Raw genomic sequence first — 13,541 nt, 5'->3', positions numbered from 1 at the left:
CCCTAGAAGACTATTTTTCAAGTGCAGGGCATGCGATTTTTTCAGTTGATTGAAGGAGCGGGATATAATCAGGGTTGGTGACAAATTAGAGGTTGAACAAGGTGCTCTTGTTGCTGTTAATTCAAGGCTGGATGAATTGGAGAACTTCATCAAATTAATTGTGAAGATGGCTTTGATTATGTATTTTGTAATGTTATTTGTTGTTGCGAACTGATGAATTAGATTAGGATTAGTATGGTGAATTAGAATGTTGATGTTGAAGGTTATGTTTTAGGGGTATGAATTAAAACTGATGTACTTGGTTATGCAAATGGTTGAATAAAATTGGTACTACTACTTTTGTGCACAATGTATGAGTTTTTGCAATGTCTTTACTTAATAATATTGCTTATATTTCATTAAGAATTGTCAAAAGCAAAAGATTACATTAACCCATAATCTATCCAAAAAACACACCATATGAATGTGTGACACATACAGTTAACTAAGAAGCAAAATAAATACTTCAAAATCCATGCACTGTTTTGAACAAATATTCCTAAGACATTAAGATGCAGGCTATGATGCTGAGACACCTCCCTTAGCTTTCTTTAACCTTGGTGAGACTTTTAATGGCTGTGAAGATGATGCCACTTTTGCTGGTTGTGGTTGGTTCATTGATACTCCTTTTTCTGCTTTTTTGCTTGCTTTTCTTTGGGCTGAGCAGTTGAGGTTTCACCTAAGGCAGCCTTGTCTTTCCAGTCAAGCCACTTGGCATGTCTTTAAGTTATGCCCAAATTGTTGGCATTTTCCACATCTTACAGTCATGTACCTCTTCCCTTTTGCTTGCTCACCCTCTTCCCTCCTCCTGTTCCTAGCAGGTCTTCCTATCCCTAAGGTGTTGTTTGTCCATGAACAGCTGCCAAGGCTTTAAAACTATCTTCCCAAATCCCTCATCCTTATACACTTCTCCATTGTTGTACAACTTGGTTAGATAAGTGTCTAGTTCATTCTCACACTCAAAATGTTCATCTTCAAAAGGGTCATAGATGTCTTCAATCATGGGCCCATACTCATCCTTAGGTAAGTCTTCTTTATCCTCTAAACTCACATCTTCTGACTCATCACTCAAATCTTCATCAGACCTTCCAGTAGAGATGTAGCCATCATCCTCAAATGGCACCAGATTAGTATCCATATCATCTTCACTTAAGTTAACAGACAGAGTCCTTCTCGATCCTATTCTGTTCCGCTAGTTGTTGTTCACTCCCTCCTCCACTTGCACTAGTGTTAATCACAATCCCCTTTCTCTTACCACTTGTCCTAGGAAATCTCTTTTGAAAAAAGGCTGACACTCTAGAGGACTTAGAAGAATCACCCTCACCTGAATTATCCCTAGTACCAAACTCACCTATGTTTTGCAATGGAGGTATCAAAGATTGGGTATGTGGTTGGGCTTGACTGTCTTGTGTGATGATGTCATGGGGCATCTGGTATTCATTTGCAAGAATATCATTACTTTGGTTTGGTTCATCAGTTTGGTTAGGTTGGTTGGTCTGCCATGGAGTAGGGGAAATGTTGAACCATGACTCTAAGGCATTCCCTCTTCCCCTCCCTCTGTCAGAACCTCTCCCTCTACTCCTACCACTCCCTCTCCCTCTCTCAGAAGCTCTCCCTCTCCCTCTCCCTCTTTCATTCCCTCTCCCCTTCCCTCTACCCTTAGGTTGAGGGTTTGCTTCCATCTCTGCTTCCCTCTCAACCCAAGTTTCATCTGGGTCATAATTTAGAATCTCAGGTTCACTCACAATGTTTGATTTACCTAATGCCTTAACATGTCTATCAAAGTCAGCCTTACTAACAACTTTAGCTTCCACCAACTCAGGTTGTTTTTTCTTCCTAGGTGTGAGTTTTTTCCTATTGCTAACAACTGGTTCAACTACTGGCTTAGCTACTGGTTCAACTACTGATTGCTTTCCAGCCATTAGTGATCTTGCAGCTGCAACAACCTTAACATCCTTTAGACCATCTCCAACCCATATGTATATCTCCATTTTGTCAGCCGAATTAACAAACATCTTCATGAGATCAGCACCACTTTCAAGTTTAACATGCTTCATTTTATACACATACTGAAAAGTGGGACGTTGGGGTGTTTCAACATTATTCTCCTTAGTTTTTTCCCAATACTTTATAATAAGGTCTATCAAATTAACCTTATCAACATCGTCAACCATAATAGACACATCTCTACCCCTATATTGAAACTGCTGAACAATTTTGTCAACCATTCTGCATCAATCAAACCAAAGAACATCCAACAAATAAATGTATAAGAATCTGCCCTAAAATAGCATACCAATCCAACAATAAACAACAATTACCTAATAATCAGAACCCTAAACAAATAAAAAGGTCAACTTTAACAATTAACATAATCAATCAAACAAAAATAACCAATACCATCAACAACATTTCATATCCAACCCCACTAAACTTATTAAAAAAAACAGAGCATAGCAAAACGTTAACTACAAAAAATACATGTCTGGCTTCAATTTAGACTAAATGGTGGTATATTTCCCAAAAAGTTTGAACTCTGATGCCGATCGTCTTACCCAAACACGAATTCAACAACCTAGAATTCCTGAACAAAATCCCTCACACCGTCTTCAATTGTCACTCAAACCGTGTTCAATTACCACTACCAACTACAAACAGTAGCCCAGATCAAAGTTGAAAATAGCCCTAGATTTTTCAAGGACAAAAACGAAGTGCAATTTTGAGAAGATGAGCAATCAACAATGTCGAAGGATGAAGAATGAAGATGAAGAGAAGCCTGAACGTTTAAACTCTCCAAATGATTTGACATATGTAGATGGGGCAAATTAAATGGGGGTATTTTAGGCATCATAGCATTTTTTTACTTAGAAATGTTAACCAATGTTAAAGAATCCCTAATAACTATCATTAATGTTACCAATGACTTAATTTTTTAAAATATAGTTTACCAAGGATAATAACTTTTTTTACAATTCACCATTGAGAATGTTAAAAATTAGAGGTTTACCAAAGAGAATTTCCTGTTAATGTTTGTAATATTAATGCGTGTTGAAAAAAAAGTAAATGTTTTAATGTGTAAATGTGAAAAACAAACATTAAACAAATATGTGTGAAAAACAAACAAATGAGAAAGTGAAATTCCCCATCAATAAAGTAATAAAAGGGTGAAAAAGAGAAATTCCCAATTAAAAAAAGTAATTAAAGTACATGGGAAAGAGAAATAGAGAGATTCAAGAGTGTAAAAAATTAAACTAGTGAAAAGTTAGCACAATTTTTATGGTAAATGTTAGGGTAAAATAGGAAGAGGCCTTTTTTTGAAGGAATAGGAAGAGGACTTTAAAATGACAAAAAAAATGAAGGTATAAAAGTCTTTTTTATGTATCTTTTTTTTTTTTTGAAACATCTTTTTTATGTATCTTAATAAATATAATAATATGAAATGTGACAAACATATAGGGCCACCCAAAATGGCAAAAATGATAAACATTCGGGCATAGAAAGAGAGAGTATAATTTATCTTGTTTAAAAATATGTAACATTAAGGTGTGTTGATTGAATTTAGTTTCAAAGGCAGTAAATTTATTAGTGTCTTTAATATTCATGTATTATATGAGGTGGGATAACCATTATTTATTTTGTGGGTAAGTTATTAGTTTAATGTAGTTCTGGGTAACTTGCTTATAGTAGGAGCAAAATCCAGTTTATCACCTTGATAAATAAAATTTGTTTATCAAATGAATTTTTGTAAATAAGTTGCTTTGAACTTTGTGTTTTTTAATTATAAAAATATATATATTTACTATTTGTGGGCCATGGTAATAATGTTGACAGAATTTTTGTAGTTAACGGTGTTAAGTCACTATTAACTACTATTCATCACCTTCTTCCAATCCACACCCATTTTCATCTTCTTTCCAAGTTGTTTGATTCCGTGAGCACCACCATTTCCGGCGGATTTGCCGCCAAAATTCAACAAAAACCCAAATAACAAAGAGAGAAATAAAGGGCAGGGTTAAACCTAGAGGGTAGGTGAGTTAATCCTCCATTGATTTCGGCTTTGCACCACCATTACCGACGGCTTTGCCACCGAAATTAAACGAAAACCCGAACTTCAATGGGAGAAATAGAGGGTATGGTTAACCCTAAACAGAAGTTTATAACCTTGATAAATAATTTACGTTTATCAAATGACATTTTCTCCATTGCTTTCGTCTAGCTCGATGTTGTAGTGAAATGCACATTTTCTACTATTGAAATTGAAGCTTGAAGGAGGAGAGAGAAAATCAAGGGAGAGGATGAAAGCAACTAACAACAATTAACACTAGTTAGTTGTCAGTTACATAAATACCCCTTGATAAACATAAATTATTTATCAAGGCTATAAACTTGTATTTTCTCTTATAATAGAGAGTTTATGTCTTATATATTTGGACAATTAATATTGTTTTAAAAATGTTGTTGTAAGGAGGGTGTGCCCATCGTAGGAGATCCTTCTCCTTAAATGCCCATGGCCCTTTAAAAGACTAGGACTTTACACTTGTTAGGGTGTATTAGGATTTGAATTCCTGACTATTTGGGGGACCTTGAATTAGAGTTGATCCTATCATTACGCTTTTTTATAAGAAACAAGTAATGAGTCGCCAATGAGTTTTAGGAAAACTCATAAACCTCGTTCATGCCTTTCTCCCAAGTAGAATTCAAGGGATACTTAGCACGAATCGTAAGTTTACCCATGTCCAAATTGGTCTACGTGTATCAGAAATGAGTTCGGGAGCGAGGGTACTAAAATAACGTTCCTTTTAGGGAGGAATCGCTATTCTACCCCTAGTGCGACCTCTACTAGCTTTTCCTTTTTCACAATTTCGTCACCAAACAATATATGCAACGTGGCTCCTAAAAACTAAGTTAGTTGATTTTATTTACAAATGTTAATCACGTAGGAATTACATTGCAAAAGTCGTTATTCTTTTGTTATTCAAATTCGTGAAAAGAACAAGAAATAAATAATGATATTTGCCTTGACTTAAGTGATAAAACAATCAATTAATTATTCAAATTCTAGTCTTGATTAACACAAGAATACTATGTGAATTAAATTAATTAAAAGTTTGTTTAAAGTGATCAAACAACACTATTTATTCAATTAAAATTATTTAAACAATAAAAGAAAAGTGATTTATCTAAGTGCTCAGGAAACTAACCGTTCTTCTTTTATGTTAAATCTTCGTTTAATGCGTTTATGGATTTTCTTTCTTCTTTGTACCTCCAAGGATTTCAATGTATTCAATTAGGGTTGGAAAGTATTTAGGAAGAGTGAAGAAAAGTAGTATGATAGTAAGAGAACTTGAGAGATTAGAGTTTTGAGAATGCTAGGGTTAAAATTCTGATTTTTCCGTTCCTTTTAGGGTTGAACGAAGACCCCTATTTATAGGCGTAGGAATCTAGGTTTAGGGTTTTAGAGCCGCACCTTCAGGTGGAACACGAGTTGCGCTGGGTGCCGCGCGCATCTCAATGCTAGCGCGCGCAACTCACTGAGTTGAGCTCAGTGCGGTTTGCCTTATACGAAAACGCGTTTTTAAAACTTCCATAACTTTTGATTGCGAAGTCGGATTAAGGCGTGTCAGATATCATTGGAAAGATATAAATGTCTACTTTCCAATGCTGTTAGAATTAGGTTAAAATATGTTATGGATCAAAAGATATGTTCGTTGGAGTGCAAGGGTGTCGGTTTTAGGGCCCGGTTTAGTGTTTTGATCATAACTTCTTCGTTTTAACTCGGAATTGGGCTTTTAATATACCGTTGGAAAGATCTTTGAAAGGGCTATCCATCTGTGTTGGACTTGAATAGAAATTTGATGGTTGGTTTATCTGATTGGCTCGGTTTTTAACAATGTAAGATCCATTGGATCCAATCATTGCATTTGACGCATTTGGGTCCGTTATTAATCAAGTTTAAACATGTATGAGCATGTTTTAGGCCTAATTAGTAATCAGACAAGGCTCTAAGGTAATTGGTCTCAAATATGGGTTTTACTTTACTTCATAATGCATTTCATAGTCCATAAACACTTCAACTTTGATCTAGCATGAAGAACGGATTTTTGTAACATCATCGCACTTCCTGTCGGGACAAGAGGCCAAAAGTAGGTGTCTACAGTTGTCATGTTGTTAAATAATTTTAGAAATAACAACTAAACTATTCATAAACAGTAAGAAATCCAAAACCAATTTCGATTTACAATTACACCCATTAATTAGCCAAATGAACCAAATCAGGCCCTAATTACATAACAAATTGAACCAAAATTCCCATAAAAACACCAATTTAACCCAATTAACCATAATCATAATCAGAAAATAATTACTACACACACAATAACAACTAAATTGAAAAAAAACACACCAACCAGATCCTGAGCGGCAGCAACACGAGCTCCATACAGCCACGCCATCGAACAATCAACACTAAAAAACAAACGAATTAAGCAAAGGAAAAATGCAAAGAAAAGGTGGAAAACATAACTAATAAAGAAAGAGGAAATATCGACATGGCACAACACAACAAATTGCTGGATAATAAAGCAAGCTAAGGTAGGCCAGGTGTTAAAAACAAAACAAACAAAACTAACCTAAGTAAAATAGGTAATTAAGCTAAGGTGGCAAAGGGCAAAGTTGGTAACTCACTATTCATAAGGAGTAATGAAATTGGAATAGTGATTTTGGTATTTTTGGACTTATATACTTCCTCCGTTTTTTTAGTTGACACTGTTTGACTTTTACACTATTCACACAACACGCTTTGACTTGCTTTTGTGGTTTATAGATACGATAAAACATATTCATGTGGGATCTTATGTGATTCGTTTCAATGTATATTTTATTAATATCCACCTTTTATAATTTTATAATATTATAATAAGAGATATGAATCGTTAAAAACATGCGTTGGCAAGCGTGATAATAGAAAATGTGTCAACTAAAAAAAACAGGAAAGTATATGTTATAGATACAAGCATAGAGTATAATTTTGGATAAATAGCACGACAATATTGTAATAATATTTGGTAAAATCAAGGAAAATGCAACTATTACTCTAGCTCAATCTAACTTTATATTAATCAAACCCGAACCAAAAATGACTCAACTTGAACTTTTTTATGTCCTGATGATTAATTGATCCAAACTCTAATTTAAACCCGATCGATTTGAATCTAACTTGATATGAATTCAACTAACACTCGAAGGGGTAAACGACTTGATTAACTTGGATTGAACTTGATACTGCCCAAACCTAAAGTCCTAAACCCAAACAAGAGGCTAGATTGAGCCGACATGACTCTGACCCGAAACTTAAATTGATTCAAATCGAATTTGACCCGAATACCGAGTTTAGATTTATTGTTGCAATTGTAAATTTAGAAGGAAAATTTAAAAAGAATAATTCCACCTTTCGCACATCTGCTCAAAATAATCCCAACTTTGCGTATTCTAGAGATAATCCCACCTTATACCCCCATTATCTCAAAATGATCCCTTTTCATTTATTGACCGATTGATTGAATTGGTAACCTGTTTTAAAAGGTAATTTGACACGTGTCACCTTTTAATTGGGATTTATATATAATTTTTTTAAAAAATTAAAGAATAAAAAAAATCCCTTCTTCTTCCTACTCCTGCCGGAGTAAATGCCTCGCTGGAGCAGCCCCACTAACCAAGCGAACCTAGCCACTCACCGGCACAACTGGACCCAACTACTCGCCAAAACAACCATACCTAACCACCGTCTTCCCAGATTCGCCACAACAATCAGGCAGCAACGCCGCTCCACCATCATCAAGCAGCAACCTTCACCTCCCACACCGAATTAACCACCAGCACACTCCAACACCACCAAGCCGCACTCACCAATCACAACCCCTCTTAACTCCCCTGCTTCACCCAGCCACACCAACAACCCCACACCAATCAGCTACTGCCGCATAAATCAACCACCGCACCACCTCCAAATTCGTCCAACATACCCCACAATAACCACCACTTCACTAACTCCACAATTACCCAAACCTCCCAACACGACAGCCTTCAAAACCGCAGCCAGCAACATTGCTACCACCGTCAACACCATTTTAGCCCATAACACCCCCCACAAATCGCAGCTACAAGCTCCAATTCAACCCCATATGGCCAAATAATCAGAACAGATTAATGAAATTATGCGGCTGTGATTTGATTGATGATTTGAACAGCCACGATCGAGCTTAAATTATTGGTGATGTCGCTGCTGATCCTAGACATCAACCAATTTAGGTGGGGTTTCAGGTGGTTCGGTTGGTATTTGCAGTGGTTCGAAGAGGCTGGTGTGCGAAATTGGTTTTTTGGAGTGACGGAGGTGGTTGCGATGTTAGAGATGTGAGGCTAGGTTGTGATTTGCGGTGGTTGGGATGGTTTTCAGGGAGGGAGAAGGAGGGAAGGAGGGTTTCGCCGGTAATAGTGGGGCAGGGGTGCCGAAGGTTAAACTGTCGTCGATGGGGGACAGACGGTGCCTATGGTGGGGTGGGGCTGGGTTAGGGTGTTAGGGGATTTTTTATTATTTGAAAAAAAAAACAAAAAATTTACCTATAGATATGGTTGTAGGTAAAAAGGCTCATTTTGAGAAGATGGACGTATAAGGTGGGATTATTTCTAGAATACGCGAAGGTGAAATTATTTTGAGCAGATATGTCAAAGGTGGGATTATTCTTTTCAATTTTTCTAATTTCGTACCCTTTGTTCTGTTAATCTAAATTTAGAGCTGTTCATGGGCGGGACGGCCCGCTAAGCCCGCCCAACCCGGCCCGCAAAAAGGGCGGGCTTGGACAACCTTTTTGAAAAAATTTGGATATTTGGACAGGCTAGGCCCGGCCCGTTAACATAAATGGGCGGGTATGGACAAGAAATATGTATCGCGGGCTAGCCCGCCCGGCCCGTTTATTAATATATAGTAATAATAATAATTATTATAATAATAATAATAACATTCTTATTTTAATAATCTTATTTAGTTAGTTATGACATACTTTGCCTATTTTTTGAAAATAAATCCAAAGAGATTATATTGAACTATAAGCTTTTATTATTTACAATTACTCATTTTAATTTTATAGTTTATCATTAACACTTATTAAATAAGTTTTGTCTTACATATATTTATAACATATGTTATAGTTTCAACTTTTTTTTAATTTCTATTATCATTTGTGAACAAAAATTATAAGACAACTACACCAAAATAATTTTAGCACAAGTAAATAATAAAAAGATTAGTTAGTGTTATAAAAAGTAAAACAAAAATTAAGGCCCGTTAGCCCGCGGGCAAGCCCGGCCCGTTTAACAAGCGGGCACGGACAAAGTATCAAGCCCGCATAAAAGGGTTTGGGTTTGCTACATAAAGCCCGTTGGACAAAAAAATAAGCATAGGCCCGGCCCGCTACCCGTCCAAGCCCGCAAATGATCACCTCTATCTAAATTTGACACAAAAAGGCCTTTTCTGATTGATTGAACTGAACTTATTGGAGCTGAACTGAATATTTTATGAGAGAAGGAAGTTAAGAACTGAATTGAAATGAACTAAAATCATTGAAACTGAATTGGACTGAAAATAATTTGAAGAAAACAGCCCAAAGTGCTAATATTGTTACAGTACGAAAAAGTAGAGTAGTAAAGTCAAAACTCAAACTTGAACCATTGTTCCCGCATTAAGGTTTGAAGTGATCGAGAATTCTAGGGTTCATCCTCCAACCCAAAAATGGCGCAAGAGAAGAATAAATTCAGTATAATCGTCCCTACTTACAACGAACGTCTTAACATTGCCCTCGTTGTATACCTCATCTTCAAACATCTCAAGTAATCATCCCTTTTCCCCTTTTTCGTCTTTCTAATTTCTGCTTGATTTGGCTTTTATTATAGAAAAATTATGCGCATTTTTTAATTTAGATGTTGTAATACATTTTATTCATGTAATTTTGTATTAATTGAGATTTAGTTGCTGGAATTATGTAATTTTGATTGTTGATCCGATTAGAAGTCAGATCGTCATGTGATCACCGATGAACTCGTAACAGTTTTGATGAGATTATTGTTATTTACTAGGTTCTTTTTTTTTTTTTTTTTTTTTTTGAATAATTGTTATTTACTAGTTTAATTTTGAGGGAATTAGGAATGCAAGTAATTAAGAGAATTTTGAGGATTATTGGATGTCTGATTTATTGAATTTGAGGGGTTAAGGCCTTTTTATTTATTTATTTTTATTTTTTTAATATTGTGTATGTGTAAAATCTGAGGGGAGGTTCCAGGTTGAATCCATTTCGAAAATCCGGGTTTATAGTTGTTTTTGTTTTGGAATATTGGGACATTTAAGTGTACCCTCCCAGCATCTTGGGTTCGGTACTCGTATTGACACAGTCTTAGGGGTGCGACTCTGTAAGGCGGGTCAGGATTTGATTCATGATCTGTAGGTTGTCAAATGGAGTTCATTGTATATAGATTGTTGATGGTTGTTGTCGTCCCGTTTTGATATTTGAAAACTAGTTGGTTGAGTTTTATTGCTGCATTTGTAATTGTGGTATGCTGGTACCTTTTGTTCATGATTTTGTACCTGTAAATTTAGGGGAGAATTTTATTGTAACAGAAATTGGTTGATTGGTTCTGCCTGAAGCTCAGTTTTATGGCAAAGGTGTGAGGGGAAGAAGTTAATATCAGCCTTATTGTTGCCAGGCTGATAAGCTAGGATCGTATGACGGATCATACTTACTGATGTTAGTTATATAAAAGAGAACATGTTAATATACTCATATGAATAAGTTTGTATTAAGTTATCTTCCTTGTAAATTGAAGCTGTCTAATGTAAACTATGTGGTTTGTTATATGTTGTATACTACAAAATGCTTTTCCGATTTGCTGCTCTCTTTTCATCTATATGTTTCCTGTTTTCCTTTAGTTTATACTGGTCCAGCAGAGAAGGGAAGAGAGTCTTGGATTTTAGTAGCTCTAAGCTATGATGATGCTAAATGTCCATTGTAAAACTGAATTTTCTGTACTCCTTTTCACTTGAGGAAAAGGAGGTGATGAAGAAATATAGTATCGCAAGCTGTAAGAAAGGCATGCCCCCATAAATAAAAATAGGTGGAAAATCAGGCCTTTCAAGAGTTTCGACTATGATCCTAAATTCCTGTGAAGTTGCAAATTTTAGTGAGCTCAACTTATCTTAGGAACAATTTTACTTGCCCTTTTGAACAAGAAGTAATTTCTGCTCAGAAAATATGATAAACATACATACGATGATACAAACAACGAAAGATCTTAATTTTGAAATCTCCTTGTTTTTTCATCTGATTATTCTGGCAGACAGAGTAGTACCATAGTACTTCTACCCAGCTTTTATCCGTGCTGTCACTTACCACAGTTGTTGGACTTTCTTGATTTCTTTAATGGCCAAGCCAAAATTTAGAAGCTTTGTTGGCTTGGGATTTTTTGCATGCATCAATCTTTCTTTCTTTCTTAATATTCATCTTATGATAACTTGTATGTGAGAGTCTAAGCTTTTGAGGAGTCATGGAAAATGATAATATCACTTTGCAACTTTCTGAAGTCAATGTTCACGATAGTGTTTGTGGTATCCTGTATGTAGGGATATCGACTTTGAAATAATTGTGGTGGATGATGGGAGTCCAGATGGCACTCAAGAAATTGTTAAACAATTACAGCAAGTATACGGGGATGGTCAAATAGTAAGTGTCATAAATAATTTCTGCTCCTTCAACTTACATGCTCAATTTTGTTTACTCCTATTGTTTTGATCACTTATTTTCTTTTTAACCATTCAGATTTTGGCAGCTAGACCTAAGAAACTTGGACTAGGTAGGCTTTTATACTTGTTGAGTTGTTGGTGTTAAATTGAAGAGACCTATGTCATATTCGATGGATTTTGCAGGAACTGCATATGCTCATGGGTTGAAGCATGCATCTGGCAATTTCGTTGTAATTATGGACGCTGATCTCTCGCATCATGTATGTCTCACATTAATGTAGCTTGTTAAATAGATCCAGTTTGGATTCAAGTTTATCTTGCCTACATTAATTTCGTTCTTTCCTTCTACGTGGACATTAATGCAGAATATTACTATGAATCAGTCTTATCTCTAGAATTTGATTATGTTTTAGCGTGACAACTACTAAGTCACTATATTGCTTGGTTTTATTTATTGGAAAATTCTTTTGTTTTCCAACACCATAAATCCTTGATCATTGTCATATTACCATATAGCTAATCAGCGTAGCTTTCATGCTAGAGTGCAGTTTTATTTTTTTCGTCCTGGATAGCCACACAATTACCAAATGTAGCCGATTGTCTGATCCCCTAGCTAAAGATACTTGGATAAATCTTTGGTTTGTAAAGGCTGCAAATTCTGGTTCGTTATCATATATAGCATAATGCTAGAGTGTTTTTGGAAGAAGGTTTGGTATTTCCATTTGACTTGAAATGGAACATGTTTATAGAGAGTAGCTAATAGTGCTGAGTACAGAATTATTGGGTCGTAACCTTTTGCAATTACCTTGCAGTATGGAAAAGGCCTTGCTTGACAGCGGAATGTCTGGTTGGCTGTTGGACATAATTATCTGTGTTAATAGATAATTATGTATTGAGAATCTTGAATCGGCCTTGACTTTCTATTTTTATTTCTCTTACAGCCAAAGTATTTACCAAGTTTCATCAAGAAACAGATGGATACAGGTGCAAGTATAGTAACTGGAACTCGATATGTTAGCGGTGGTGGTGTACATGGGTGGAATCTTATGCGCAAGCTTACTAGCAGGGGGGCAAATGTACTTGCACACACTATTCTTTGGCCAGGTGTTTCAGATTTGACTGGATCATTTCGGCTCTACAGAAAATCTGTTCTTGAAGACCTCATCAGCTCTTGTGTCAGCAAAGGTTATGTATTTCAAATGGAGATGATTGTCAGAGCTTCAAGAAAAGGCCATCATATTGAAGAGGTTCCCATAACATTTGTTGATAGAGTATATGGAAGCTCAAAACTTGGTGGATCTGAAATAGTCGAGTATTTGAAAGGCCTTGTATATCTTCTGTTCACAACTTAATACCTGTAATTAACAGCTTTTTTCTGGGATTTGGCATTGCAAATGTGTATGATGAGACTTTAAACAGGAGAGAATTTCTTGTCCTTTCGTGGAAGATTTTTGCCCTGGTCTGGGCTAGGTTAAAGATATACAGTTTTGTTTCCGATGATTGGGCATCGTGTTACAGTCAAGTTACTTCCCTAGTACTTTAGCTTGTACCACTATGGATGCTTTTTTAATTTAACCTTTATATTTTACTGTATAGATAAAGGTGAAAAAGTTCATTTATGTGAAAGGTCCATTATGCAACATCCTTACAACCTTGATTTATCCAAACAGTTATTCGAGGGTAGCAAAGTTCAAGCACAGGATGGTTGTTGCAGTGA

General features: G+C 35.9%; 1 protein-coding gene across 1 annotated transcript; it reads left to right on the top strand.

Moving 5' to 3' along the window:
* The first annotated feature begins 9,761 nt into the window (after positions 1 to 9,761).
* On the top strand, positions 9,762 to 13,444 carry LOC145576674 (dolichol-phosphate mannosyltransferase subunit 1-like). The gene is made up of 5 exons (XM_081634392.1): positions 9,762 to 9,921; positions 11,705 to 11,804; positions 11,901 to 11,934; positions 12,008 to 12,084; positions 12,766 to 13,444. Exons 1-5 carry the CDS (start codon positions 9,824 to 9,826, stop codon positions 13,174 to 13,176), a joined length of 720 nt encoding a protein of 239 aa, XP_081490518.1. The 5' UTR covers positions 9,762 to 9,823; the 3' UTR covers positions 13,177 to 13,444.
* The last annotated feature ends 97 nt before the right edge of the window (positions 13,445 to 13,541 follow it).

The sequence above is a fragment of the Chenopodium album genome, chromosome 13 (genome assembly GCF_948465745.1).
Source record: "Chenopodium album chromosome 13, dcCheAlbu1.1, whole genome shotgun sequence".
Taxonomy (NCBI): Eukaryota; Viridiplantae; Streptophyta; class Magnoliopsida; order Caryophyllales; family Amaranthaceae; genus Chenopodium; species Chenopodium album.
This window is presented reverse-complemented; position numbering and strand designations above follow the sequence as displayed.